Below are 25,383 nucleotides of genomic sequence, written 5' to 3'. Positions count from 1 at the left end.
GATGAAATAACTTGTGTCACTGCATCTAAAAACAAGCTCAATTACTGCAGATGTATAGATCTAATCAAACAGACACAGAGATTTGTGGAACAAGTGACCTCCAAGAAGAGATCAAAATGTAGAGGTGCAGTGTCAGCTCTCTTAGAAGGACTAGTGATTCTGTGCAAAAGTGTGAGGATATGAAACCTAGCAAGCTTTGTTCCAGATGCAGTCTTTGTTACATCTCCCCCTCCTATTTTTCTGCTGGTGATGGCAGCTTGGAGAACATCAGCCCCTCTGTGGCTGTAATGCAGTGTTGGCGGGGAAGCTCATAGAAATATTTCTGGCAGTGTGAGTATGTGTCAGTATGCTTTGATGAAACAAATCTGTTTTGTTTCTGCCTGGGAAAGGCTTGGGGATGAGATTTGAGTCCTATAGTAAGTTTTAGGTAGGAAGCCTATATGTAAACCAAGCAATATTTCAAGTTCTTCAATCTCAGACAATAAATCTCAAGAGTATTTTCCAGCTTTTCTTCTTAGTAAGAGAAAGTTTGATTAGAAGATTTGATTAGACACAATTGCCACTCAAAAAATTGCCCTCTCTTCCATCTAGTCACTATTATTTGCTTCAAAATTACATAGCTGAGAAAACAATCAGAAGTATTGTCATATGTAAAAGGCAGATGCCCATGTTTTGACAGCACTAACTATACAAACTGCATACTAATGTCCATTAATATTGAGTGGTTAAATCAGTGCAAACATTAAGGTGGTGATGGATATGAGCTGCAATGAAGCTGCAATGGAATGAGGATGGTTTCTGCACCTGTCAGTTGGTAGTCATCACCTGTGCCACTGTGACAGTTTGCCTGGTCATCATCACACTCATCCACGGGCTTGCCTTCGGAAACAGTAGGCACAGCAGTCGGAGCTGAAACAAAATCCAGTTGTTCAGTTAAAACATGTGCTGGAAAACCTGCATGCAGTTGGAAGTAACATCCTGATGAGCACCATGTGTTGTGTCTGAGGACCGAAGCAACTCTACTTTGCAGGTTGCTTAGTATTTCTTTGGAATGGGGGGGTCTTTGTTCTGCCTCCTGCACTGAGGTATATCTGAGGTCAAGGGCTGAGCAGAGCTGGGCAGCAAAGCCCCAGACTCTATTCACTGGCTGCTGGCTGTTTGTTATTCCTACCGAGGAAGAGTGAAAGCCTGGCAAGGCAGAGTGAGAGTCTTGGAGGATTGTGTATGGGGTAGAAACCCCATAGTTTTATTGCTGTCCAAAGTCCCAGGGAGTGGGCCTGTGCAGAGGAGCAGGAGGGATGATCATTCTCAAGCACCCAACACATTGCTGAAGAAACCTCTCTGCAGAGCACATGCAAGAGAGGAAATGTCTGAGCACAGTTCTGGTAACAGCAGCAGGAAGGCAGTGTGATATGGAATCACTTTGTGCTCAATGAGGACACATGGAAGGTGTTTCTTTTGTTTTTTGTTGAAGTTATAAATAAATAAGACATCAGTGATGTCAGTCATCTCTCCCGGCCACCTGCCTGCTTCTCACTGGTGATGACTTTCCGGTAGCTGCTGCCTAACCAGTAAAAGTCTGAACTTTGTTATTAGAGTTAAAAGCTTCAGATTTGTGTAAGATGCCAGAAAACACATCTATAGCCCAGTATCTGCAAAGCACACCACATCTGGAAAACCAGAATACAGAGACGCGGTGCTATGTTTATGTTTTATGCTGCACATATAGTTCCCTGGCTTTAGATAATCTTCGAATGTGATCCAGGCTTTTGTCTGTTCTCACCTACTGTTATTTTCATTAGCAATCTTTTTCACTCATTATAGGCTATGCAATAATGTATGTCTTTTGCAGATTCTTCTTTTCCCTTCTACTGCCCTCAGTGTCTGCTGGCCCCAGAAGATCATATACACTGATTTCTTGGCCTGAAAATTTCAGGAGAGGTGGTAGTTTTTGAAGTAGCTATATTATGGGATGAAACATGCCTCTTTAGGACCTTGACCTATGCTTTACAGGTTCAATCTATCCCTAGTTAAAGAAACAGTTCTGTACCTATTATGAATTATGCAGAACATTTGTTACCCACATTGCTATAAAAACCCCTCAGGGGGATCCCTCTAGCTTTCTACATCCAGTCAAGTTTCTTATCTTGATCTTTGTGTCCCTGTATAGCCTCAAGCTTGCCTACATCTCTGCCATCATTTCATATATGCCCCCCTGGGATGCTTCAAGCACACAAAACTTGCCCTTGCTCATTGCTGCTGGAGAGCTGATTTCTACTCCTCTCTGTGCCAACCTAAATGCTTCTTTTCTCATCTCAACTCTTTTCTTCCTCAGGAAATCTCAAGTGATTTCATTCAACTCCCTCCTTAAGATGCATTTATACATTAAGTATTATTATGCTTCTCCCACAGGCAAATGGGAATTGACCTCACCTGTCCATGAGTGACCTACAGGTGAGCATACATCAAAAGCGCACAATAGCAGAAGGACAAATGTGAAAAGATGTGTCCCAGGGAGAAAAAAATTGTACCTGCTGTTCCAGTTTGCCTAAAAGCAAAGGCTCCTTCATCTCACTGAGCAATATATTCTTGTAAGGTGGTCCGTGGACTCACTCCTGGATGTCTGGGTGGCTACAGGAGCCGTGTGGCTGAAGGACTTTGCCCACAGGTTGCGAGTTTACATAAGGCAGGTGCTGGTTTTTCTTTTTTCGTAGCAAGCAGCACAATAGTCTGCAGGAACTAAGTATTCCCACAGGAAATGAGGACTTCCTGCAGGAACTAAGAAGTATTTCCAACCTCCCCACTTTCCGGGCCAAGTAAAATCATACTTATTCAATCTGGCCTTCACTAAAAAAACAACTCAGAACTCATCAGTTCTCACAGCAAATGCCTCCCACACTTCCCTCTTGGGGGAGAAATGGTGAGAAAGAAATGGAGGTAGAGCAGTTGTTTCCATTCATCTTGGGAGCTCGTTCAGCTACTTCTGTAAGAGGTGTCATATGAAACCCCCAATACTATGGTTTGTTATTCTGTGTATTTTTAAGCTGTGTGGTTTATAAGCCGCACCACTGTACCATCATTCACCAGATAAAATTGTTAAATTCACATAGTGTTATCTGTAGTTATCTATGAAGTTAAATAATTATGTTTATATAACAAAAATCAAAGCTGACTTCACGTCACAGTCCAAGGACAAATGTCTAAACTTTGCTTTTCCTGGTCTTTCATCTCCTACATACTCTTGCAAAATTAAAGCTTAGTAAAGAACAAAGAGGCCCCCTTTACCCCCCAAAAGTAACAGCACAGACACAGTCAAGCCAAGTGATCTTTGCCCACCACAGTTTGTGGTGTGACTTTCAGGTCTTTGAAGGATAGAGGGACATAATTACTATATTTAGTGCAAAGCTCCCTCTGCATTCTCGGAAAACATCTCCTCCAGGGTTGTATCATGGTAACATAAAATTTAAGTTCCTGTCTTTATTCTCTTCTAATAGCTCTATGATTCTCAAAAGTATAATCATAAGGCTGCTTAAGGGAAGGGAAAACCATGTGTAGAGTATCACTGTGATTCAACAAAGGAATGGGAAAAAGAATAATAACTGTGCCTTGGGCATATTCAAATGTTGCAGAGAGGAACTGAATAGGCCAAGAAACAGCACTAATGGCAGTCATGGAAGCGAGAGTCCGATGTGCTGCCTGTGCAGACATAGCAGTCTTCAGCAGCAGACCAAGTAGAGAATGCATTTATGAAAATAATAAAGTGCATTCACTTCTAGCAGAGCAATTACCTTCAAGTTCACAGCCCAGCAGCTCCATTCGCAGCCCCAGTCCCCCGTGTGTGGCTCTCTCAGGGTACACGCGTATGAATCGTGTCAATACAGGTTCAAAAGTCCGCAGTTCAGGTGTGTCATAGTTGGTGTTGCCTTCAAATGTCTGCAAAGCATGAAAAATGCTACTTGTTAAAAAAAAAAAAAAGGAAAAGAAAAAGCTATTTTCCACACTCATCTTTTTCTCTTCATTCTCCTGCCTTTGAATTAGGTGAGCAGTAGGCCAGATTCTAACGGCTTAATAAGTGTCAGGCATTCCTATCCTAAATGAGAATGGAAAATACATTGTTAAAGCTTCTCGGAAAAGTAATGCATTTCATTTTTCATAAACTCAGTAACAACCAATCCATCAGGGTCATAACAAGAGCTGAGTGTTTAATGAGACATGTTTTTAAATGACGCTCTGTTCTGAGGTTTAACTGGGTGACATTTCCAACAGTTCTCAGGGAAAAAAAAATGGCTGAGGTGAAGATCCTGTCACCTTTTAAGTGGTTACAATAATAATCCAACTATTCAAGAGAAAATTTCAATCTGATTTCCCCCAGTGACAGAGCTTCGCAAGTTGTAGCTATTTCAAAAGGCATAAATTAAACTTCAGGAGCAGTAGCTGCAAGAGTTCTTCCAGTGAGCCTGCTATTGAAGAAGAATTAGAAGAAAGAGAAGAAAGCTGCTTCCTGACAAAACTGCAGTATAATCCAACAGGCAAGGCAGGTTGGCAAATGTACATTTCAGACAAAAAAATCTCTTCTCTGAGTTGCACTTTGGGTTCTTTAGACATAATAAAACTCTCAATGGCGTTTGTTTGATACCTTCGGTTTCTCTTTTCAGTGATCTTTTGCATATAGAACACATTCTAATTTGTACTTATAGGAACACCTCAAGTGTCTCCATGTAGATGATCAGTCCTTAGAACAAATCAACTGAACAAAGAAACAGTCCTTGGCATGAAAGCTTTATAGCCTAAGATAGGCAAAAGCAGTTATTTTTACCCTATTTTATAGCAAAAAATGTCTTCAGAACATCACGTACAGGAATGTCTAAAGTACAAAAGATGAAAACAATGAAGTAAAAGTATTTTCAGCTTTTCCATGATTTAGTGAAATGGCAAAACTCTAAAAAACATCTCTGAACTGCAGTTCAAATTTGGGATTAGAAGTGCTACCATAAGATACTTCTAAGTCATAGCTGTGAAACCGGAAGCATTCTTCAGGAAGAAAGCACCAGATGCCCTTCATTTCAGAGGAGAACAAAACGAAACCTGCAATGAACTCCTTCTATTGATCTGGGGCAGAGAAAACAGAGGCTATGGGAAAAGCTGGCTGAATTCCTGAGGCAGAAAACCAGCATAGGTAAACCTGATTGCTTCCTGTATATTCAGTGCAGTTCTAAAAGCCTTCCTTGTTTTTACTGTGCACCTCTGCATTATGATCCAATGGTCCACAATCCTTCTGGCCACTGGTTGCAGAGTGCCAGTCACAAAAGCCAATGGTGATGAGAGACTGTGAACAACTAAACTAAAAAATAATTTCAACATCAATGCTGTTTCTCCTGCTTCCTAGGGAAATTGCACCTCCGAGGTGGCTTCAAAGGGCACTGGTTGACCCAGTGTATTGCCAGTCAGTTGTCACAAATTCATGCGTAGAGGACCTGTCAGATCTAATTGACATGGAATTACATATTATTATATTTGAATAACAATATAGTGCAAATGATCAGAAAAGCTACCTACTATATGAGAAAGAATGAATGCCATTTTATGTGTAAAAAGTAGACAGACACATGTATCTGAGGAATCCTTGCTCCCTTTTTTAATAGTAGTCTTAATAGCAACATATAATAATAAAAACTGATTTATAAAAGACATCACTACTGAAGTACTGACACATAGACATTAGGATTCAATAGGCATCTAGAATTACATTGAATCATTGTCCTTTGTAGAGCAGAGCTGCCTGTGATTCAATTTTGACTGTTCATTTAAAACACATACTGATACTCTTTGTGGGAGATGAGAGGAGTGTACAGCAAAACTTCACTTTGTGAGTGTCCTTTATAAAGGCTATGTCACAAATTGCTTTACTTCACTACAAAGATAAGTTCTAATAAATAATAGTTAAACAAAAGAGAAGCTAAGATGGTGAGCAGAAAAAAATCTGCCTAACATATTTTAAAACCAAAATAAACATTGCAGAAAAATTTTAAAAGGATGTTCCAAATGGCAGGATATTCTGAAATTTCTTGTACCAGAAATGATGAGAGGAACTGCAAAAACAACAGCAAACCACCCTTCCCCATCCCCAAACAACTCATCCGACCCCCATAAAAAGTGGAAGGAGGAAAGAAGTATGAAAGAGATAGATGACTTTATGGAGTAGGCTTGCCTATAGACAAGAAATAAAAATTGGATCTTGAAATAGAGTTCTGCATGGTTGTTTGATGATTGTGATTTTCACTCCTTTGAGTGCTTGAGTTAGGTTACAGGGGGAAATATTTTGCACATTCAAAAATATCTGAAATTGGGTCAGCCAAAGAGGAGGGAGTTATGGTAGTCTTTGCGAAAGCAGCTGCAGGCATGAATGACAAGATCATGCTAAGAAACAAGGTGATGTTTCACCCCTTGGACATATTTTGTTGTTATGTTTAGCCTGTCACTGCTCTTTCTTTTCCTAAAATGCAGTTGTTTGTTTATTGAAAGTCACGACTTTAACCAAGTGAAATGATGTGTTTCATTTCATATAACAGGGCTGTTTCTAATCGACGTTCCTGCTGTGACTCATTATAGCATCCTGTCCCATCCAGCTCTACTTACAGTTAAAAACACTACATTCCAGTACTAACATTTTAAATTCCTCAGACTCCAAAATCATGGGATTTATCCTATTCTCTTTAAAGAAGACTTGTGCTTTGGAAGAAAGTTTATTAAATATATTGAATTTTTAGGACGGATTATAATTATGCCACAAGAGATTTGAATTCCAGCCCTTTCTATTCCATTAATCTTGAAAGTTAATTTCTGGTGGTGATGAAAGCTGAGGATGGGCTCAGTGCATTAGTTAGCACACTAGTTTTCTTGTCAAACTGCTAACTTCTGACAATGATGGCAAGTGCCTGTATTAGAAAACAGAAAGCCATGCAGCAGACGGCACGCTGCTTCGAAAACATATGGCATTATTTTTTTCCCTCGTTAAGCCACAGTGTAGAAGTACATGTCAAAACAACATCTATTTTAGAAAGAAAATGGTAAGATCCCATTGTTGATTTACACTCCCTTCACACTTTATGATGAAGTCAAAACTCATGGTAACAAGAGAAAGGAGATGACTGCAAAGGCTGAATCCGTTTAGTTTTAATCCCCCAAACAAATGATGAAAAGTGAGAAAATGCAGACATATTCAGTGAGATTAAAACAGGAGAGAATGAAGTCCAATATTTACCAAATGTGCCTGGAAAAGCTATATCCATGGGCCCACTCAGCTTTTCTTTTAAGGAAACACAGGTTCCTCCAATGGATGAGTCTGTACAGCAAAACAGCTTTTACATCTAATTTTCAAACTAACACAGATGAGATAAGGAACAAACCTCAGAATTCCCATCTGCCAAGCACCACAGTGATTTGCCTTTTGAGGGCACATTTTGGTATATGATTCCCTGGTCATCCCAGAACCACAGCACCAGTTTGTGAGCAGGGCTGCATGCCTACTCATTTCCTCAAGGAACTGGGTAGGAGGACTGAAAAAGAGTCGTGCCTTTTGAGGCAAAAATGCACTTTGTGACCAGTGATAGCAAAATGGGATGGAAGACTTAGATGGTATTTGGTGTAAATAAGCTAAACCCTCAGAGCAATTTAGGTTCTGAAGCACATACATCCAAAGACAAGCCAAAATAGGTACATTCCCAGAAACTTTTCTGGGCCACAATCATTTTCTTTTCTTTGGAATCTAACCCAGCAATTAATTTGGTCGTCCTCTATAAAAGTCTTCCCAAGCAATCTCCAAGATGCTTCCCTTGTGACAGTACAATAGTACTTTTCACTTGGGATGGGATAACATGACAAAAACGTCATCACTTTCTTTTGGAGCGACTTGGATCAGATCATTACAGAGAGTCTGAGAAACTCTCAAAGCAATTTACAGGCAGTTCAGAAATTCAACAGGCACCCCATTGGGCTGAATAACACCATTCTCATTCTATAGCTCTGACAGAAAAGAAGCAAAAGAAAAGTAATTCAAATAAATTTGTCTCAAATAAATTTGTTCACTGTCAGTTTTAGAGTTTGGTTTTTTAGAGCAGACTTTTAAATCCCATTGCATGGGATTTTGCAGTAAATTGGGGGCCACAGAGCCACCAATGTTGTCAAGAGTCAAGGCTGAACTAGCTGTTGAATAAGCAAAACTTGCTGCCAGAGAGGCAAATGTCCTAAGGCCGGCTCTTGCCCTCAGGCATGGGACAGCTCCCACAGCATTCCTTCAGGGCTGCTGCCCTTGGAGTCCTCCTACTTGGCTTCACCCCAGCTATGTGGCTTTTCTAAGGTCAGATAGAGGTGTGTAGAAATGTAATGAAAGCTTTTTTTCTAATTCAACTTTTCTTTAGAGCAGTTTTTGCCCTTACCTTAATCTTTTTCTTGCTGGAGTCCATGATCATTTTCCAATCGGATCCATTGTTGCTGTAGCCAATTTTGAATTTTTTCATGAACACTTTGTTCTCTCGGTGCTTGCCTCCTTGGACAATTATGCCCCTCACTATTTTTTCCTCACCAAGGTCTATTTGAAGCCATTCATTTGTATATGGATGAGTAGTTGGTGGCAGTGCCCAACCTGAACGGCTCGTTATGAGGCGAGCATTTTCTGGGATCCAGTTTCGATCCACTTGAGTAGATGCAGTGATCTGAGAGTCAGGAATAAGGCCAGACACCATACCCAGCATCCCAGAGCAAGGATAATCTACAGAGAAAAAAACCCCAAATAAATTAAATAGTTATTCTGAACAAGTGCCAAAACAGAAACAGGACACATCAGTCAATTCACCTATCATAACAAATTACTTATTTATTTCTTATATCCAAAATAATCTATTGGATTTGTATATAATTTTCATTTGTTCAAACTTGCACATCCTAGTTTTGGCAGGAAGTACCAAAATACCACAAGTATTTTTGGCTTGGTGGGAACCAAAAGGATCAGAAAATCCTATTCTATTCTTGTTTTCTATTCTTCTTGCTAAGGCAAAGAGTGCAGGGCCATCTGAATTTGTGAATATTTCCTCAGAGAAAACTTCCAAAACCAGCCAAAACCTGGTTGCAGATTACTTAATTTTGGTGACATCAGAAATGGAAATCTTCATACATTAAAATATAATATATTGTTGCACTTGAGATTTTCCTAATGCATTTCTTTGGTCTCTCAGGCTTTTTCAGGTGACACAGAATAGTTGATTCTTTTATGATCCTAGATAAAGATCATTTAGAAGTACCTGCTAACAAGGAATGAAGAATACTAATATAGAGTGTAACAGTAGTTCTGATTACCTACATGTAATCTGAAAAGATTTCATAGAATAGAACTTGGAATTCTCTAACAAACTAATCGGTAACCTTATTTTCCTGCTTTATGGAAACCAGTACTAAGAAACATTTTCAAGACTAAAGAAACACCTTAAGAGAAAAAAAATTATCCTAGAACTATTAAAAACTAGTGGCATTGAACCGCATTAAGTGCTAAAATTATGCTAGAAAAATTAGATTTGTAAAGCCTAATAAATCACTAACATTTTCTTTCAACTGTAAATCGTATTTTTACATTACACAGAAAGGCACTTCCATTGTGTAGAAATTATAGAAAACCTAAAACTCTAAAAACCAAAAAAAAAAAAAAAATCTAAAAAATGTTGACAGGTAACTGTATGATATAAAAGAATTACATTACAATACTGATCACGACTGGGAACTTGACTTTAAACACCATTACTTGCACAGGCTTCAGATCTAAGTGTTTGTACCTTGCAATGCTTTTAAACCTAGTTATGTGTTTGTTCCTTGAGAAATCTGCTGAGAACTACCTATGAATAGCACACATGAGAGAGTGAGACTGGAGGGTTAGGAGGGAAAAATAAGATGGGAATTTGCAAAATATCCATGTATCTCAGGAATTTTGCATGAAGCTGTACAGCAATTGCAAGAAAAGTACTTAAAAGTAAAACATAATGTCAGAAAAACATTCAGATAACACTGGATGTTTGGGTTGTGGTGTTTTATTTTCATTTTTTTTACCATTTCTACATTCAGACCACAGTGGAAGTCATGATTATGAATTTTAGTCATAAAAATAAATCCCACAGCATAGGCACAATAAATTCCCCTGATATCATAATCCTTCCCAAGACCTACCTGTTATCTTGCAGCCATAAACTTCAAATCTCAGTGAAACTCCATTTTCCCAAGACACAGGTCTAATTCGCACAAACCGTGTTAAAACTGGTTTGGCAAAAGGTCTGTAAACAACATCAGTGGGATTGCTATTCCCTTGAAACACCTTTGTGGGGAAAGAAAAAGTATATATTTGTTAAGCTTTCTCTTAAATGGTGTTTATAGTTCTGTGTTTTACAGATAGTTATGATATGAGGTCTAACTAGGGTTGGCTGTGGGGGCTGACACAAAAGACTTGGATGGGAAACTATTCCATTAATCTCCTAACACAATTTTTGCAGACAGGTTTGCTTTCTTTGGGGAGGAAAAATGAAGATGTAAGGTATTCAGTGATACTAAACATGGTATTCCTAATGCCCAGATCTATATGCAGGAATGACATACACCGGTCTTCATCGCCCAAGGACTTCTGTGTCCTGGAAGAATCCCCCAATGCCCTTAGAGCAGCTTTATTTCTTGTACGCTTGCAGAATGATGCAGAAAGCTACAGAATCTCAGGCTCAAATTAAAGGTTTGGATTTCAATTAGACCACATAAAAATCCTATATAGATTTATGATAAAAACATATACTATTTTGGTGTCCCTGGGCTTAAGATTTTGCAAAGTGTATAGTGCAAACCTTGCTTTGTTAACCTCCTGTTTTCAAATCCTTTTCAACAAGTTCTCAGAATTTCTTTCTCCTTGCATATTGAGATGGAAGTCTATTTAAAATCTGTATAGCAGGCTCTAAGATTTTCCCTCCATCCCCCGAGGCTGGCAGTCAAATTAGATGAACAATGAGACTTCCACCAGAAGCACATGATTGTGCTGTGCTTTCATGTTGAGGATCCTGCAGACACACTCCTTCCTAGCACAGCCGAAACCTTGCAATGTTCCAATCCAAAGAAGGTGATTCAGTTTCCTGCTTCTTCCTCACATAGAGGCGACCAATTTCCTGTTGTTTTGCATGGATACAGACCCCTCTCCTTTTATGGGAGATTCTCCCATTTCTTACCCACACTGTCCTACTTTCCTGTTTGTTCCTTACAGTAACTGCACTAATTTGGAGAGGAGACCAACAGCACACAGCTGTCAACTCATAAGGCTCAGTTACGTCTCAAGTAATTTAAGATAAGAGTTTCATATCTAGCAAGAGATTTTCAATGGAGTTGCATTTCTTTCCAGCAACTTTTTTTTTTTTCTGTGAGGACCTGCTGTAGTTTTCTCAAAGTTTGCATCTGACAGAGAAAATGACTCTTTTCTCAAAAGCACACAGATCCTTATATGTAGTTAGTGCAACACTAGTGTATGGCTGCCTTGAGATCTGCAGCTGCAAACTTTTAATTTGAATTAAAATATCTGGGAGGGAGAATGGTGCATACTGTTTTCTTGTCTTGATGAACAGCAAAATACTGCCATTTTAGAAACCTGATTTTTTTAATGAACCCTTTTTACAAGTGACACAGGTTTAGGAAATGTTCTCACTGATTAAGGACAGCATGTGCAAGAGAAACTCATGTAAAATACACTCTTGGAGAGTTTACAAATTGAAGCTGGTAATGAAAATCAGGCATGGTCTGATTTTGAAAGAAGCATTTGTTCAGATTACAGAATCCAGAGCCAGGAAACCCCGTGTCTCATACCAGCCACTGCGCTGGCCCCTCTTGTGACTTTGGGCAAGTCAGTTATTGTATCTTTATATGCATCACTGTACAGTGCCCACATTGTGTCATTTGACCTTTAGAACTTCCAGTAAAACCAGGATAATACCTGTCAAAGAGAAGCTTTCAGTACTCATTTTTTATTGCTTTCCAAAGTGCTTCATAAAAGCAAGATGTATTTGTTAAACACTGCTACCATGTTGATTAGATAAATGCAGTGGACTTGGCTTAGCACTTACAGATGAGTCAGGGACAAACCAGTAACCAAATATTTAAAGCTAGATAGGGTTACACTGATACAGTTTGATGTTGCACAGCTCTTCTGTGTCTTTACAGAAGGGTCACAAAAAAGCTGTTTTGAAGGGAGGTACCACAAAACCTTTCCAGTTGCATCAGTCCCTGGCAGCCTCTGGGGATGCTGCTCCCAGGCACATCCTGAGTGAGGCGGGAAGGGAGGCACTGCCTCACCGGGGCTATTCATGTGAGAGCTGGAGCAGAACTGACTTCTCAATAATGAGCTTTATGCTCATGGTAGCGGATAATGACAATTTTTCTTACAAGTGTCTAAAGCTGTTTCATTGGGAAGTCACAGAGAGCAAATCTGCTGATAAATGGAAAGGTGATAAAAATGTATAAGGATGGAAAGATGTGCCTAATCATTTGTCTGCATGACCCCCACCACTAACATACTTGGAAGTCTAACAAACTACTAATCACTTGCTAGCACCCCTGCATGGCCATGCACAGGGAGCTGAGGCACTGACACATTGCATATCCAGAGCTTCATGGCAGATAATGGACAGACATATTTTTGGAAAAGTTCTGCATAATTTTTTTCTCAAGGTTACGTAGAAAATCTCTGAGAAAAAAGGAAACAGCAGAACACTCCAGGAAAAAGACACAGTATTACTTGAATTATGGTGAGGTCAATAGATAGGGTAGCACCTTCCACCATTTCCAGCTGCTCTAGGCTTTGAATAAACAATTTCTGTGGCCCATTACCATTGAGACACAAGCTGTCTTTTGGATTTGGGAAATTGTTAATGCTGATCAACCTGACTAAAACTTATTCGTCTTTTTTAAAGAGATGATAGCAAACAGTTCAACAGACTATTTCTCAGCTGAAGAAAGATAATAAAAGAAAAAAAAAAAACTTACAACAGGCTTGTTTCCCTCCTTTAATGTAATCCAATCCTCTCCATTGGAGCTGACATCTACACGATATGTTTTCAGATAATATTCCTTCTTTGTTTCTTTAGAGATGGCTCCTTGGGTCCCAATTCCAGAAACAAAGCGGAGAAGGCCCAGGTCTACCTGTGGTAGAGAATAATTTGGAATGTGAGGACAGTCACTTCAGAGCATAACAACACTGCAGCAGTGCACTCTACCTCACCATGTTTTACAAAAATAATAAGGATTTTATATAAATCAGACTGCAAAATATTGTTGATAATAACAACATAGACATGATCTCCTCCTTTGTAAACAGTGTCATCACAGAAGATGGGAAGATTTGCCTAATTAGCCAGGAATGTCCCTCACATGCCAGAGAATTCTCTTTCCTCTGTGAGGGAGGAACCAGAGACACCATCAGTGTGACTGCAGAGGAGTTACTAGAGAAGTTCCTCAAGGACCAGTCTGCTGAACAACATCAGTTAATACTTTCATTAAGCCCTTGCAGAGATGCTAATGAGATTCTCTAAGGACACAAAGCTGCAAGGCATTGCCAATACAGAGGAGACTTGTGCAGTGAGAACTGAGTGACCCTGAGGACTACAGCAGTAGAAATGGGATGGAATTTACTAGGATAATGTCAAAGTGGTGCACTTAGGGAATGATAACAAGAATTCTGCTAAAACCCAGAAGATCATCACTTCCAAATAGAAGAGAAGAAATGTATATTAGTTGGTCACAAGATAATTACAAATCACTGTGTGATTTTGTCGGGAAAAAGGCAAATTAGTTGCTTGTACTGTATGGTGTATTTGAAGAGAACAGAAAGAAGCATTAGCACAAGTGCAGAAATTCTGTTCCAACTGTCAAATGCCATGAACTTCTATCATTAGAAAACAATGTCATTTTGAACTTGCTGGAGAAATGCACATGAATGCGTGTTAGAGGTCATCTCTCTTCTTCACTCTTCTCTCCCTCCTTCTCTCATGGAAGTACATTGTGCTTTACAAATGGACAAGTGATTTAGGCTAACCTTGCTCTCCCCCATTATTCATTTTTCATCCAGGTCTTTTCCTTATCTAGTTCATCATGTGGCATCAAAGAGCTATCAACATATTTGGGAGAATGACGTGGGGTGCAGGAATACAACTCCTCAAGTAGCTGGCTACTCAGTTCTTCTGGCAAAAGAAACGCTATCCCAGCACACAAGTCCAGCTGCCAAATAGCTGAAACTGGGCACAAAACTTTCTCACAGTCAGGTTGGTGACCATAGCTTTGAAACCTCTGCCATTTCCTTACAGACTCTTTTTAGCCACAACAACAAACCAATTAAAATCACATTCTTCACCCTCTTTTTCTGCAGCTAGAACCTTCTCTTTTTTTCCTAAAGCAGGTCATTCAATTTCAGTATAAAATGACAGTATTCACAAAATATTAATCAGTGTAATTTATTCCCTTAACTTCATTTGTCCAGAGTTTAGTAGGATAATAATAGGTTGAACTAACTCTTCTAAACTGAATGGTTCCATGAATGTCCCAGGCTTTTTCATATTTCCAAAATATGTAGGATGCAGAATATATGTGTCCTGTGTCCCACAGGCATCCTTTTTCCTGGATGTATGTCATATATCCAAAGGCACTGGAGCAGTTAAATCAACATGCTCTGCATTCTCTCTCAAAAGGCTGAAGGAAGTGCTATTGAGGACAGTGTCTGCTCTCTCAATGCCCATGTCATATCATATGCAAGGCATTTTGGAGTCCTCCAACACAAGAATAGCAGCCTTGTGTGTGACAGATAGAACTGGCTTTCAGGGCAAAGTCCCTGCCCCAGTTTTTAAGGCTCATAAAGTCTATATGTAACATTTTAGCCCTTTTCTTTAGGGGTGAAATACTGCAACATTTTGGTTTTGTGTGATAGAAAAAAATTCAGTCTCAAAAAAAAAAAAAAAAAAAAAAAAAAAAAAAAAAAAAATCCCAGCACCACCTCACAAAAACAATCAAGTGATTTAAAGTAACTGGAGAGTCTCAGATGTTAGATTGTTGCAATCTGAAAGTTAATGGGGGAATCTGGGCATCATTGCTCTGAGCAATCTCAGTTTAACTTCAAATGCTCTCCAAGCTGTACTCTGCTGATTGTAAAGTGTGCTGCACTGAGTTATGTCCAATACCACATTCACTTCCAGGCTGAAGTGCACTTGAAAATCTGGAAGTCTGAGGGAGCGCAGAGCTAAGTTATTTAAATGATCTGCTTCTCTTACAATTTGAAACAGCTCTTCAGTTTTGAAATGATTAGGGTCCCAAGCCTGTACCATTCCAACTGATTTGAAATTATTCTAGTAGAGGCTTTTTAATATACAGTAAGTACTTCATTGTGAATAAAGTCAAGCAATGGCCTACTACAAGAGTTCTAGGTATTTGAAGCCAAGTTAAAATTTAACATTGGTGGCTTAGGGAAAGTTTTGATTATTTGATGCCTGGCCTAACAATTGCTACCAGTCACTGACCATTCAGGTCTCAGGCTTGTCCTATCAGAAAACTTCAGGCCCCCAAATTTTGCTTGGTCCCAGATTCTGGGATTCAATACCCCTTCTTAACTCCAAGGCACTGAATATCCTATAGCATCTATCTCAGTGCCCAGGATTAAGTCCTAAACACACAATGGATATAAACATCTACCTTCATGTCTAAAACCTGTCAGAATTCTCTCACTGGGAGACAGGGAGATGCTGAGAGGACTTCTAATTCATCGTCTATGAGTAAGGAAGGAAAGGCAACATCATTAGTGCTCCTGGCTCCAGTAACTAAGACATTACTGGAGGAGGGAGGGCTCTCTTTTTGTTAGAGAGAACATCTCTTCACATAGATGTGCTCTCTCTAGGTCAGCAAATCTTTATGTGCTTCTTGAAAACTGGAACTATGTCAACAGTAGTCCTCTCCTGGAGTGCCTGGAGTCTGACAGCTCGAGTGTTCAGCACAGCTTCGAACCCCTTGCAAAAGCAAGTTGTGACCCCAGACCTGCTGCGTGCCAGGGGCTGTTTGCTCACAAGTTGATAGAAGAAAGAAGAATAACACTTCTCCATCAGTGTTTTGTGAGAAAGAAGCAATGCAAACAAGAAAGGTGAGATTAAGCAGCAGAGCAGCTGAAGGGTCTCTTGGAATTTTTAGTACTAACTCAGTGTCAGTGAAAAGGTCCAGGAGAGAGGTAGGGCATTTACCTCCCTTTGACAGTTCTTTGCAGTGGCATCTGGAGGGGCACTGTTCCTCTCCAGGTGCATGCAAACAGAATTGCAACACTGTGCACCCCTCTGTGGTACCTAAGTATGTTTGCAAATTAAGCTCTAAATGTAGCAATCTTCTCTAAGCAAGGTGATAGAAATGAATTATGTAGAAGACTACGTTGGAAACTGCATGACATATTTTAATGGGCTGTTAAGATCCCCCTCATTAACCTCTTTGTGATGCATTTTGTTTTTGTTACAATGTTTGTTGAAACCCTGTTTCCTATAAATTGCAAAAAATTGTTCATAAAACACAGATTCCAAATGCTACAGGGACTATTCAGAGTTGAAGTTCAACCATATCAATTGCTGGTAACAACTAAAACCTGAAGGTACTAAAGTCTAGCTGTAATAAGACATAGCTCTTCTCTGTTTTTTCCAGAGGAATCAGAGCAGAGGGTAATAGCTCTGGAACAGCTATGTCACCAAACAGATAGGAATTCTTTTGCATCTGGAAGGCTTACGTCTATAGAGTCCATGGACACTGTAAGTTCCAGTCAACATAGTATGTCCTCTCCAAAGGAGTCTCCAAGTGTTAAGAGGTAACCCATTTTTCTTGGATGCAGGCTACTCCAGCTATGATTGTAATATAAGTCTTTAATAAACAGCTTTTTGTTTTGGCCTTCTTGTCCTTTTTATTTCAAGAACTTGTGTTTCATGTTAGAGTGACTGTGAAGAGACGTGGTGTTGAAATATGGTACTTTTGAAGATGAACATCAAATGCATTTCCCTGCAATTATTTGACATTTAACTTTCTGCACATATGATAAACAAACATCTGGTATTTATTTTAGAAAATGCAAGCAATTTTGTAAGTTATTGCAAGCCTTATGGCTGTGATCTGAGATAGGCAGCTGTCTCCAAATCTGAAATCTTCACATTTCATTTCCATGACCAGAGTTTCAGTTTTGACTAACGGCAGCATGTTTCAAGTTCTTTTTTTTTTTTCAAATTTTCACTTTCATTCAGATTATAAAGCACATCTCTTGGAAAATGGTGCCTAAGGGCCTTATCCAAAACCACAGCCTTGATAGTTGCCTGTGCTGCAATGTGACCATCTCTATTTGAAAGTACAAGTCTGGGAGCAGACCTGCCTATAGGAATGGGCCCCTAACTCAGAAATGAGGAGCATCTCGAATGTGTATTTTTTTTCCAGGAGAGAAATGTTAATGGAAAAAAGCCTCAGTTGTTCCTGTTTCTAAAATCAATTTATTTCCTACAAAAGCATATTGCAAGGCACTAGCTGTTTCTACATATGAATTACTTCCTCTCCATTTATTCTGCAGTATCTTCTAGCATCCAGGAGAGATATTCTTATTGCTGTCTTACTGTCTCCAAAAAATGCAGGTGGGTGACACATTTTTAAGACAAAGATATGCAAGTGGTGGCATACGCATTTTATTTGAGACCAGTTAAGGGGAAGGAAAAAAATAACATTTAGCTCTGCACAATGCATCACGTAGCAAATCTGAGCAAACTGCTGGATAAAGAACGACACACAACATACATGGCTTGAAATTAATACTGCTGCTTCCTGTCGCCATACATAACTAGTTTATAGTATGGGAGATCTTATCTTCAGAATGAAAATCTGCCTCGTTAAATAAAATACAGTCATTGAGGGAGCTGTAGCAAGGGAGCAGTTTTGCCAGCTTTTAACACTCCTAGTGTAGGTCTGTTCAACAGCCTGAGAAAATAAAGTACTGAGTGGTGGAGTTTGATTAACAACAGGAAGCTTTTTGTTGTGGGCATCTCTTGTGGCTTGAAAAGCTGTACAATCCATCACTTGACACAACATACCAAAGTAAATATTTTTAGAGAACCGTGTCATTTCCCTAGATAGCATACAGTGCTCTGAGTCAGATTAACTGTTGTGATGCTTCACTGTTCAGTCAAATATTTAATTAAGCAGGAGTTGATCTATTTTCTTAATGCTGCTCTTGATTTGGCCAATCATGCTTTCTCATGAGGTATATACAACTATGACTTAATTCCTTTATTTCTTGTATTATAATGCTAAGTAAAAGTGGGACAGGCTCCAGTAGAAATTCTGAAAATAGTCTAATTAATTTGGTTGGAAAATTACTTTCAAAAGTCTTCATTCTTGAAATGAGTAGTCATTACAAAAGCACAACTCCTTGATTAATGACAGGTTGTAAATATTCATCCTGGATTTAAGTAAAAATAGTTAAGCCTGTGAGCTACCTCAAATCTTTGTGTGAAGCCCTCAGTGATACTTGTGGCATCTCCATAAAGAAAGTGGGGAGAAAATACTGCTCCTATTAAGATCTCTCCTGAGTCACTGAAGTCTTTCTCATCGACCTTGACAGCAACCTCCTGAAAGCCCCAAAATGGTTTATCAGCTCATCACATGCTCACCTTGTAGTCTCTGCCTAACAACTGTCCCCAGTCAGCATGTTTTACAGAACTGATGCTTATGTGACTTGGCAAAAATGGGGAAGTATGAAAGAAGAGACGAGCAAACATTCAAGCCAAAGAAATAGGAATTCTTGGCAGCAAAATGGAAATGAACCTTTCTTTAACAGTTGAAATATATATTCCTCACAATCTTCACCTTCTGCTCAAATCCCATTCTTCAGAAGAAAAAAACATAAGATTCCCCCTCACAATCTTCACCTTCTGCTCAAATCCCTTTCTTCAGAAGAAAAAAACATAAGATTCCCCCAACTGAAAACAAAGAATAGAGTAAAAGATGCTATTGAGCCACTGAAGCTGGGGTAACAGTAATGAGTACAGTAACTTTTCTCAGAAGAAGAGATGCCAGTTTCTATGAGAGAAAATTTAGGATAATGGTGAAAAAGTATGACTGATAAATGTAAGAGAACCCCAGTCATCATTATGAGGTTGGTTGAAAAAGGAAAAGATGCAGAAAGCATAAGAAAAATGAAATCCAGAAACATAAAGGAAAAAAGAAAAGACAAGAAAAGAATAAAAGAAAAAGCTTCTGTGTCTCTGACAGAGAAAAGATAATGCTTGTGTGGGCTGTGTTGCATCTGGATTCATGGCACATTCTCCCACTCTTATGTTAATTTTTTTTTGCATAAATCAGAAGCAACTAATTAAAAAAGAAATATTTAATTCTGACATGTTCTTTGAACTGGTGTTCCATCTGGTTCTGTTTGAATAGTAAAATCTGCTGTAGTCATAAAAATTGGCAAGCAGCACTCTGGTAAAGAGAAACAAAAGAGACTCAGTACAGCAGGTTAATACACTAGCATTTTAACTGGAGACATTTCCAGAATTCAGCAAACCAAATCACTCCAGTATGGAAACTATAAAGATCAAATGTGGAAGAGAAATGCTGCGAGGGGGCCGGGAGCAGCACTGCCACCAGCACATGAGCTCTGTGTGACACTCGGAGTGTGAGCCTTTGCAGGAGCCTGGTTCACAGGCAAGGGCAGTGCCCTGCTCCCCGAGACGGGCTCGCTGTGTGGGTGAAATGCATCCAGGGCACATGCAGGGATAGGGGACGATCCCTCTGCTATTCATTTGTAAGCTCCATCTTATGCATTCATGTGGGGCTTTGATGCAATGACATTGTTATTCAGAATACTCAGAAAATACCTTTTTCCCCAATTTATTTTTTTGAACACTATTTAAAACCTGAACACCAAGATACAATAAACTCTGATAACAAAGGGAGGAAAATGTAATCGTATTGGGTTTTCTATAGACTCTGGGATCTAAGCAATCAGCATCTTATGCCATTCAAATCCTCTCTGTAGCAATAGAGAGAAAGGCTGATTAACTCCCAGTGCTTTAGAAAAAGATTGTTTTACATCTTGCAGGAACATATCTTGCTGTGAAATATTACTTCTTTAAAATGAAAACCTTTGCTTTGGCACTACATTAACTTGCAAATGGATAACCTAAGACATGTACAATGACTGGGTCAAAAAAAAGGAGGAATGTGAATGGCCCTTTTCTCCAGCTAAGATACTTAGGAACCCTTGCTGAGCAATAAATGACTCAGGAACGTAATACTTTTAATTAACGTTTTCTGAATACTTATTTGTAATTTACATTTAATTTTAAACCTGAGCTTAATCCTCTGATCTGGAATGAAGACAACTATTTAGTGCAGTTTGAATGTGACCTTCGCCGGTTTGTGTTAGAAACTATAGAAAAGGGAAACTCTATAGTATTACTTGCAGAACCACTCTTTTCTGAGAGAAGGACATAATTGTAGGACTTTCTTTCCCCTAAGTGTACTGAGCAACTAATGCACAAATGGGAAACAAGTAAGCCAAAGCTTCTCTCTCGGACTTCTTCACATGCGAATAACCAGGCTTTGGGTGGAACAAACTGAATTTTGCCTATTAATTAATGCTTTCAAAGCATTTTTTTCCAGCTGCTCTCCTGTCAAAATCATAGAGTACAGGCAGAAGGGCTTGATTTATGATTTTGGTATTTTGAATATAAGTACAATACTACATGTTTAAACACACAGCAGTAACTTCTCCTTTCTGTTTCACTGCATACCTATGCTAATGGTAGGAAGCTGCTAAGCAAGGGATGATAAACTGTGCAAAATTAAGCTTCTCCTGTCTCAGATAGCACACCTTGGTGGTGTTGATAGATCTGACTGTGCAATCACTGTGTTCAGCATCAGTTCCACTGAAATAACTGGAATTTACTACACTCAGATATTTTTGAGAGTTGAGGCTTCGGGTTTTCTATAAAAAATCACAGTGAAATGAGGAAAAAGTGCCAGTGTCTGTGATACAATACTTTTTAAGCCTAATTTCACTGGAATAGGCGTATAACCTGTGTCACATAGAAATACATGTATTTTCTTTTGATCAGCTTTCTCATTTTGGAAAATCGGCACAGTCTCTTTAAATCCATCATTCATCCACAGGAGTCTGCATTCATTTATTCTCTGTTAAATGGAACTGTCAGTTTTGTTGCAACAAAATTCGATTTTCTATTTCATACACATTGTATATGATGATTTTAATTTACTGCTGGGTCACCAAGCAAGTCACTGCTTTTTTAAAATATGAGCTTCTGCTACCTTCTAGAAAAATGTCAGGTAGCTACAGTTAGACAGTGTGGTGAGGGTCCTGTAAATGTATGGTGAAAAATGAGAGACTGACTGTACATGCAGAGATTATTTCACTTTTTCTGGTATATCCCTCACAGCTGTGAGGAAATGCACACATGTAGATGAAATACTTCTGAGGGTGTGATTTGGAAGACCTGCTGCTGAGAGTGGTGCTCTCATCCTGTGCTGGAGGAGAAAAGGGGACAGCAGAAGGGATGGCACAGGCATCTACCAAGACAGCTTTACCCAAGTGCTAAAGCAAACCGGGGAGACCGGCTGCCCCCAGCTCTGCCCTTCCCTCAGCAAAGCACGCTCAAACTTCAGGCATGAGGATTTAATTTCCAGGGTTTCTTTGGCCAGATAATGATGCCTGGTTTTTGTACCCCCACTCTGCCTATCTGAAAGTTACTCTGTCTGCAGCTATGTAAAGAGAAAAGCTATTGATTTTTAAGTGCTGTGGCTTTTTAAAATAAACACAGGATGTATTTTCTTAGTAAAGCATATCAGGAAAGGGGGGTACCCTCCTATGGACGGCTAATTATTAAGGCCTGATGAGAACATATAAAAATGTTTTTTAACATTTCTGTGTTAACAGAATTTATATTCTTTGCTGTGTTAACCCTTCAGTCCATAGCCTGAAGTTAATAGTACTTGCATTGGAAGAACCTGCTCCTGTGTCTCTAACAGCTGAAAGACACTTCAGTCTTTAGTACAATAATCTATAACCTAAATACAACCAGTTAAAATATACCCTGGTTTTATATATAATAGGACAGATTGATCCTTTCATCATCTTCAAGAGGATCAACACCAGAAATGAGTTTGGCCTGAAGTGTTCAACACAGAATGCTGCAATGAAGAGAAAGACCAGACTACACAGGTACAGCTGGTCAGTGAAGTTATGTGTAAACAGTACTTCTCTGATGAGAAGCCAGTTGTTCCTGAAAATACAGGAACCGAATCTCAGCTTAATGTTTGGTCAATTGTATTTTCTCTGCTAGCAGGTTTTGTTTACCAGTCAGCTTTGGAGGTTATTCTGATATCTTTTTAAAGACTTTTTAAAAACTCTAAAATGAAAATATCAGAAGTAAAGACAAAGTGAAATGAACTGTTTCCTTTTTGAAATACTTTTTTTTTTTTTTTGGAAGAAGTCAAATTGCTTTCTGAAGGGCAGGTATTTACCACTTGGAAGAAATCTCATTTATCCTCCCACTCTACCTATTTTGCTACTGCTGTGAAAATGTCACCTAATGGGCAGAACAGAATTGAACTGGGACAGAAAAGCAGGATGGCACAAGGACAGGGGAGGTAAATAATGCCTCAGCAACAGAAAATCTGGAGCATGGATGCTGGGATGGAGAAGGGCCCATAGGACTCATGAACTCTACATCTTCATACTACTGTGCAGGTGTGGAAAGAGTGAATAAAAATGCATAAGAGTCTCTGCAAAGCACTCAGCAGCACACCTCTCATCTCGAGCCCAGGCTAGGCCCTGTGAGAACAGAGACCTTTAGCTCAGTAATAACTCTGCTTATTATAACACACCTCAGCTGTGCGTTCCTACCCAAGGCTCCATTTCTAGGCACTGCCCTAGACACTTCACTTCTAGCCTTGAGCTTTACCTCACCCTCAGTCTGACACCTGCCTAGTCTCGTAGATTAATTTATTTCTGCCAGACTCAGACAAAACTCCCTCTGAGATACCTTCCTTCACATCTGCACAAGGTCCTGGCTGTGGTGGAGCAGATGTATTGCTTGGTACAGGGTGGGCAAGGCTGCCTCAGCCCCCACAGGGTCTGCAAACCATATGGGAGAGGGTTCCCCTACTCAGGAGAATGGCACAAACAACTGATTTCTTGGCATGATGGCAGCTTAAACCCCAGCAAACTCTAACAAATGTTCTGAGTCAAGCCAAAAATGTGAACCTGGTGAATGGAAAAAATAAAAACAAAAACAAAAGAGAGAGAAGATCCACTTTGTATCGAGTTTCGTAAGTGGCTTTAATTTCTGTGAAATAAAGAAGAAGAACAAGATGCGATTTAAAAAAAAAAAACAAACCAAAACAAGCCTGTGCTGGTTAGTTTAAAACTAGTTTTATTTTTGACTTAAAAATTTTAATTTCTTTTCCTCCTGGAACCAACTAGTGAAAGTGAGATAAATTTACAAAATTATTTTAGTAGTTGCTGAATCAGTGCTTTTGGTGGACACATTTTTAATTCGCTATCTCAGCTCTAAAGGGCCATCTGTCTTGCAGCCATTGAGGGGACGTAGGGCTGGACTGGGAAGTGGATGCATAGGTAATTACAGAGCTACATAGAAACTACTCAGATCTCTGCATAATGGATCCCCTGAAAAAACTGAAACTATTATAATGATTAGGCTGGTAGTGGAGGCTCAGAGGGGCTCTGCTTCTGCTGCTCCTCCATATGCTGCACACAGGATTGCCTGAAACCACACAGGACTCCCCTCTGTATTAGGGCTGATGCTGAAACATGTCAGAGGGAGGTAGAGAGGATTTTCTTCTAAACTGCATTTTGCACCTGCACTTCTGGAGCAATAAGGCTGCCAATGGTTTTGCACAGTTCTCTGAGCATCTCTTCAGCCTCCCCAGAGTGATAAATCTATGGCTGGGAACTTTCTGGTACTAAAATAGCTCTTAAAGCACTTTGAATAATCAAAAAACCTTCATACTTTGTAGGGCCCTTTTATTTCTCCCTCTCCCTCTAGTCTAATTTCAGTACTTGCCTTTGTGAAACTCTACCATTTATTCCCATGTCACAGTAAATAAAGGTATGAATGTATCCTGCTGGGTCAATTAACCCCGGTTCTGCGCTGTGTCACAGTCTGTGCTGGCTGTGATTTCCAGAAAGGAATATTCTTTTGTCATTCTTTGCCCATGTGCAAAGCATGTTAAGACCGCTAAGATAACTGTAACACTTTTCCACACAAAGCTAACTCTGCTTTTTGTGATTTCTGGAGTGCAGCTATGAAGTGTAAAATGACATGAACCAAATACATGACTTGTAATCTAAAGTGGTAGAGAAGACAAAGGACTGACAGTTTTTGTGCTTTCATGTTAGTGTGCTCCCTAATGATGGGCAAGCCCCACCACAAAGCCTTGAACTCCAGCTCTCAGGCAGTCCTTCAAAGGCCAGGAGAACTGGAAGGCTGAGATTTCCCAGTTTTCATGTTATTCTATGCAGTAATATGCTGTACTTCACTTCTGTATCAAACTCCAAAAGAAACAGAAATAATAATAAAAATAACAGGCGTTCTCGACTAGCACTTCCTTGAGTTTCATGTGAAATATTCAGATAAGCTTGCTGGGTAAAGTCAGCCTAAACAGCTGCCTGATGTAAGAACAAACCTGTTAATGAAACAAATGTTCTGTGCAGCAGCAGATATAAATACTATGTTTTTAAGTGAATACCTGATAAGGAAATCATCTATGACACAGATGAAAGGTCAAGACACCAAATGATGAACTGCAATTATTTTCAGAAGTGATATGTGAATAAATCAGTATTAATCTATATACCAGTTCACATCAGTGATGTACGCTCCTGGGTTTCACTTACAAAGGAGCAAATAATGAAGAATGTAGTTTAAAAAGTAAAGGAATGAAGACAAATGTGGAAGGCAAATTCCATCTCAGAGTTCCCTCTCAATTCTGGTGAAGTAGTGTATACAGAGAAATGTTTTAAATCAATGGGAGTATATTTTCCTTGCACAGCAGAGTTAGTGTTAAATAAACAACTGATATTTCAATCAGTGAAGTCGAGGGGGATCTCCCAGGTTGTTTTTTGAGGAGACCTATTGTTACCTCTCTGGCCTTTCTCCAGACTCCTGAATGCTGCAAGATGCAGAGGGAGAATTTTGCACCAGATCAGCTGACATTCCTAGGGCTGACTGGTCTAGAGGTCTCGAATTACTGCAGGCGCTGTAGGTGCCAAAGGGATGGGCGGGCAATGAGATA

The 25,383-nt window shown here is 39.4% G+C and overlaps 1 protein-coding gene across 4 annotated transcripts in view; it reads right to left on the bottom strand.

Moving 5' to 3' along the window:
• Positions 1-25,383, bottom strand: part of NRP1 (neuropilin 1) — a 113,751-nt gene that overhangs the window by 20,686 nt on the left and 67,682 nt on the right. For 2 of the 4 annotated variants that reach the window (XM_082297408.1, XM_082297409.1), the window contains exons 8-12: positions 13,048-13,203; positions 10,210-10,354; positions 8,436-8,767; positions 3,789-3,933; positions 805-909 (exon numbers count right to left, since the gene is read on the bottom strand). In XM_082297408.1, coding sequence (XP_082153534.1) covers positions 805-909; positions 3,789-3,933; positions 8,436-8,767; positions 10,210-10,354; positions 13,048-13,203 — 883 coding nt within the window. The remainder of the gene's footprint in view (positions 1-804; positions 910-3,788; positions 3,934-8,435; positions 8,768-10,209; positions 10,355-13,047; positions 13,204-25,383) is intronic. The other 2 variants (XM_082297410.1, XM_082297411.1) reach the window with 1 other exon arrangement.

This window comes from Coloeus monedula (genome assembly GCF_965178545.1).
Source record: "Coloeus monedula genome assembly, chromosome: 1".
In the NCBI taxonomy this organism is placed as follows: domain Eukaryota; kingdom Metazoa; phylum Chordata; class Aves; order Passeriformes; family Corvidae; genus Coloeus; species Coloeus monedula.
This window is presented reverse-complemented; position numbering and strand designations above follow the sequence as displayed.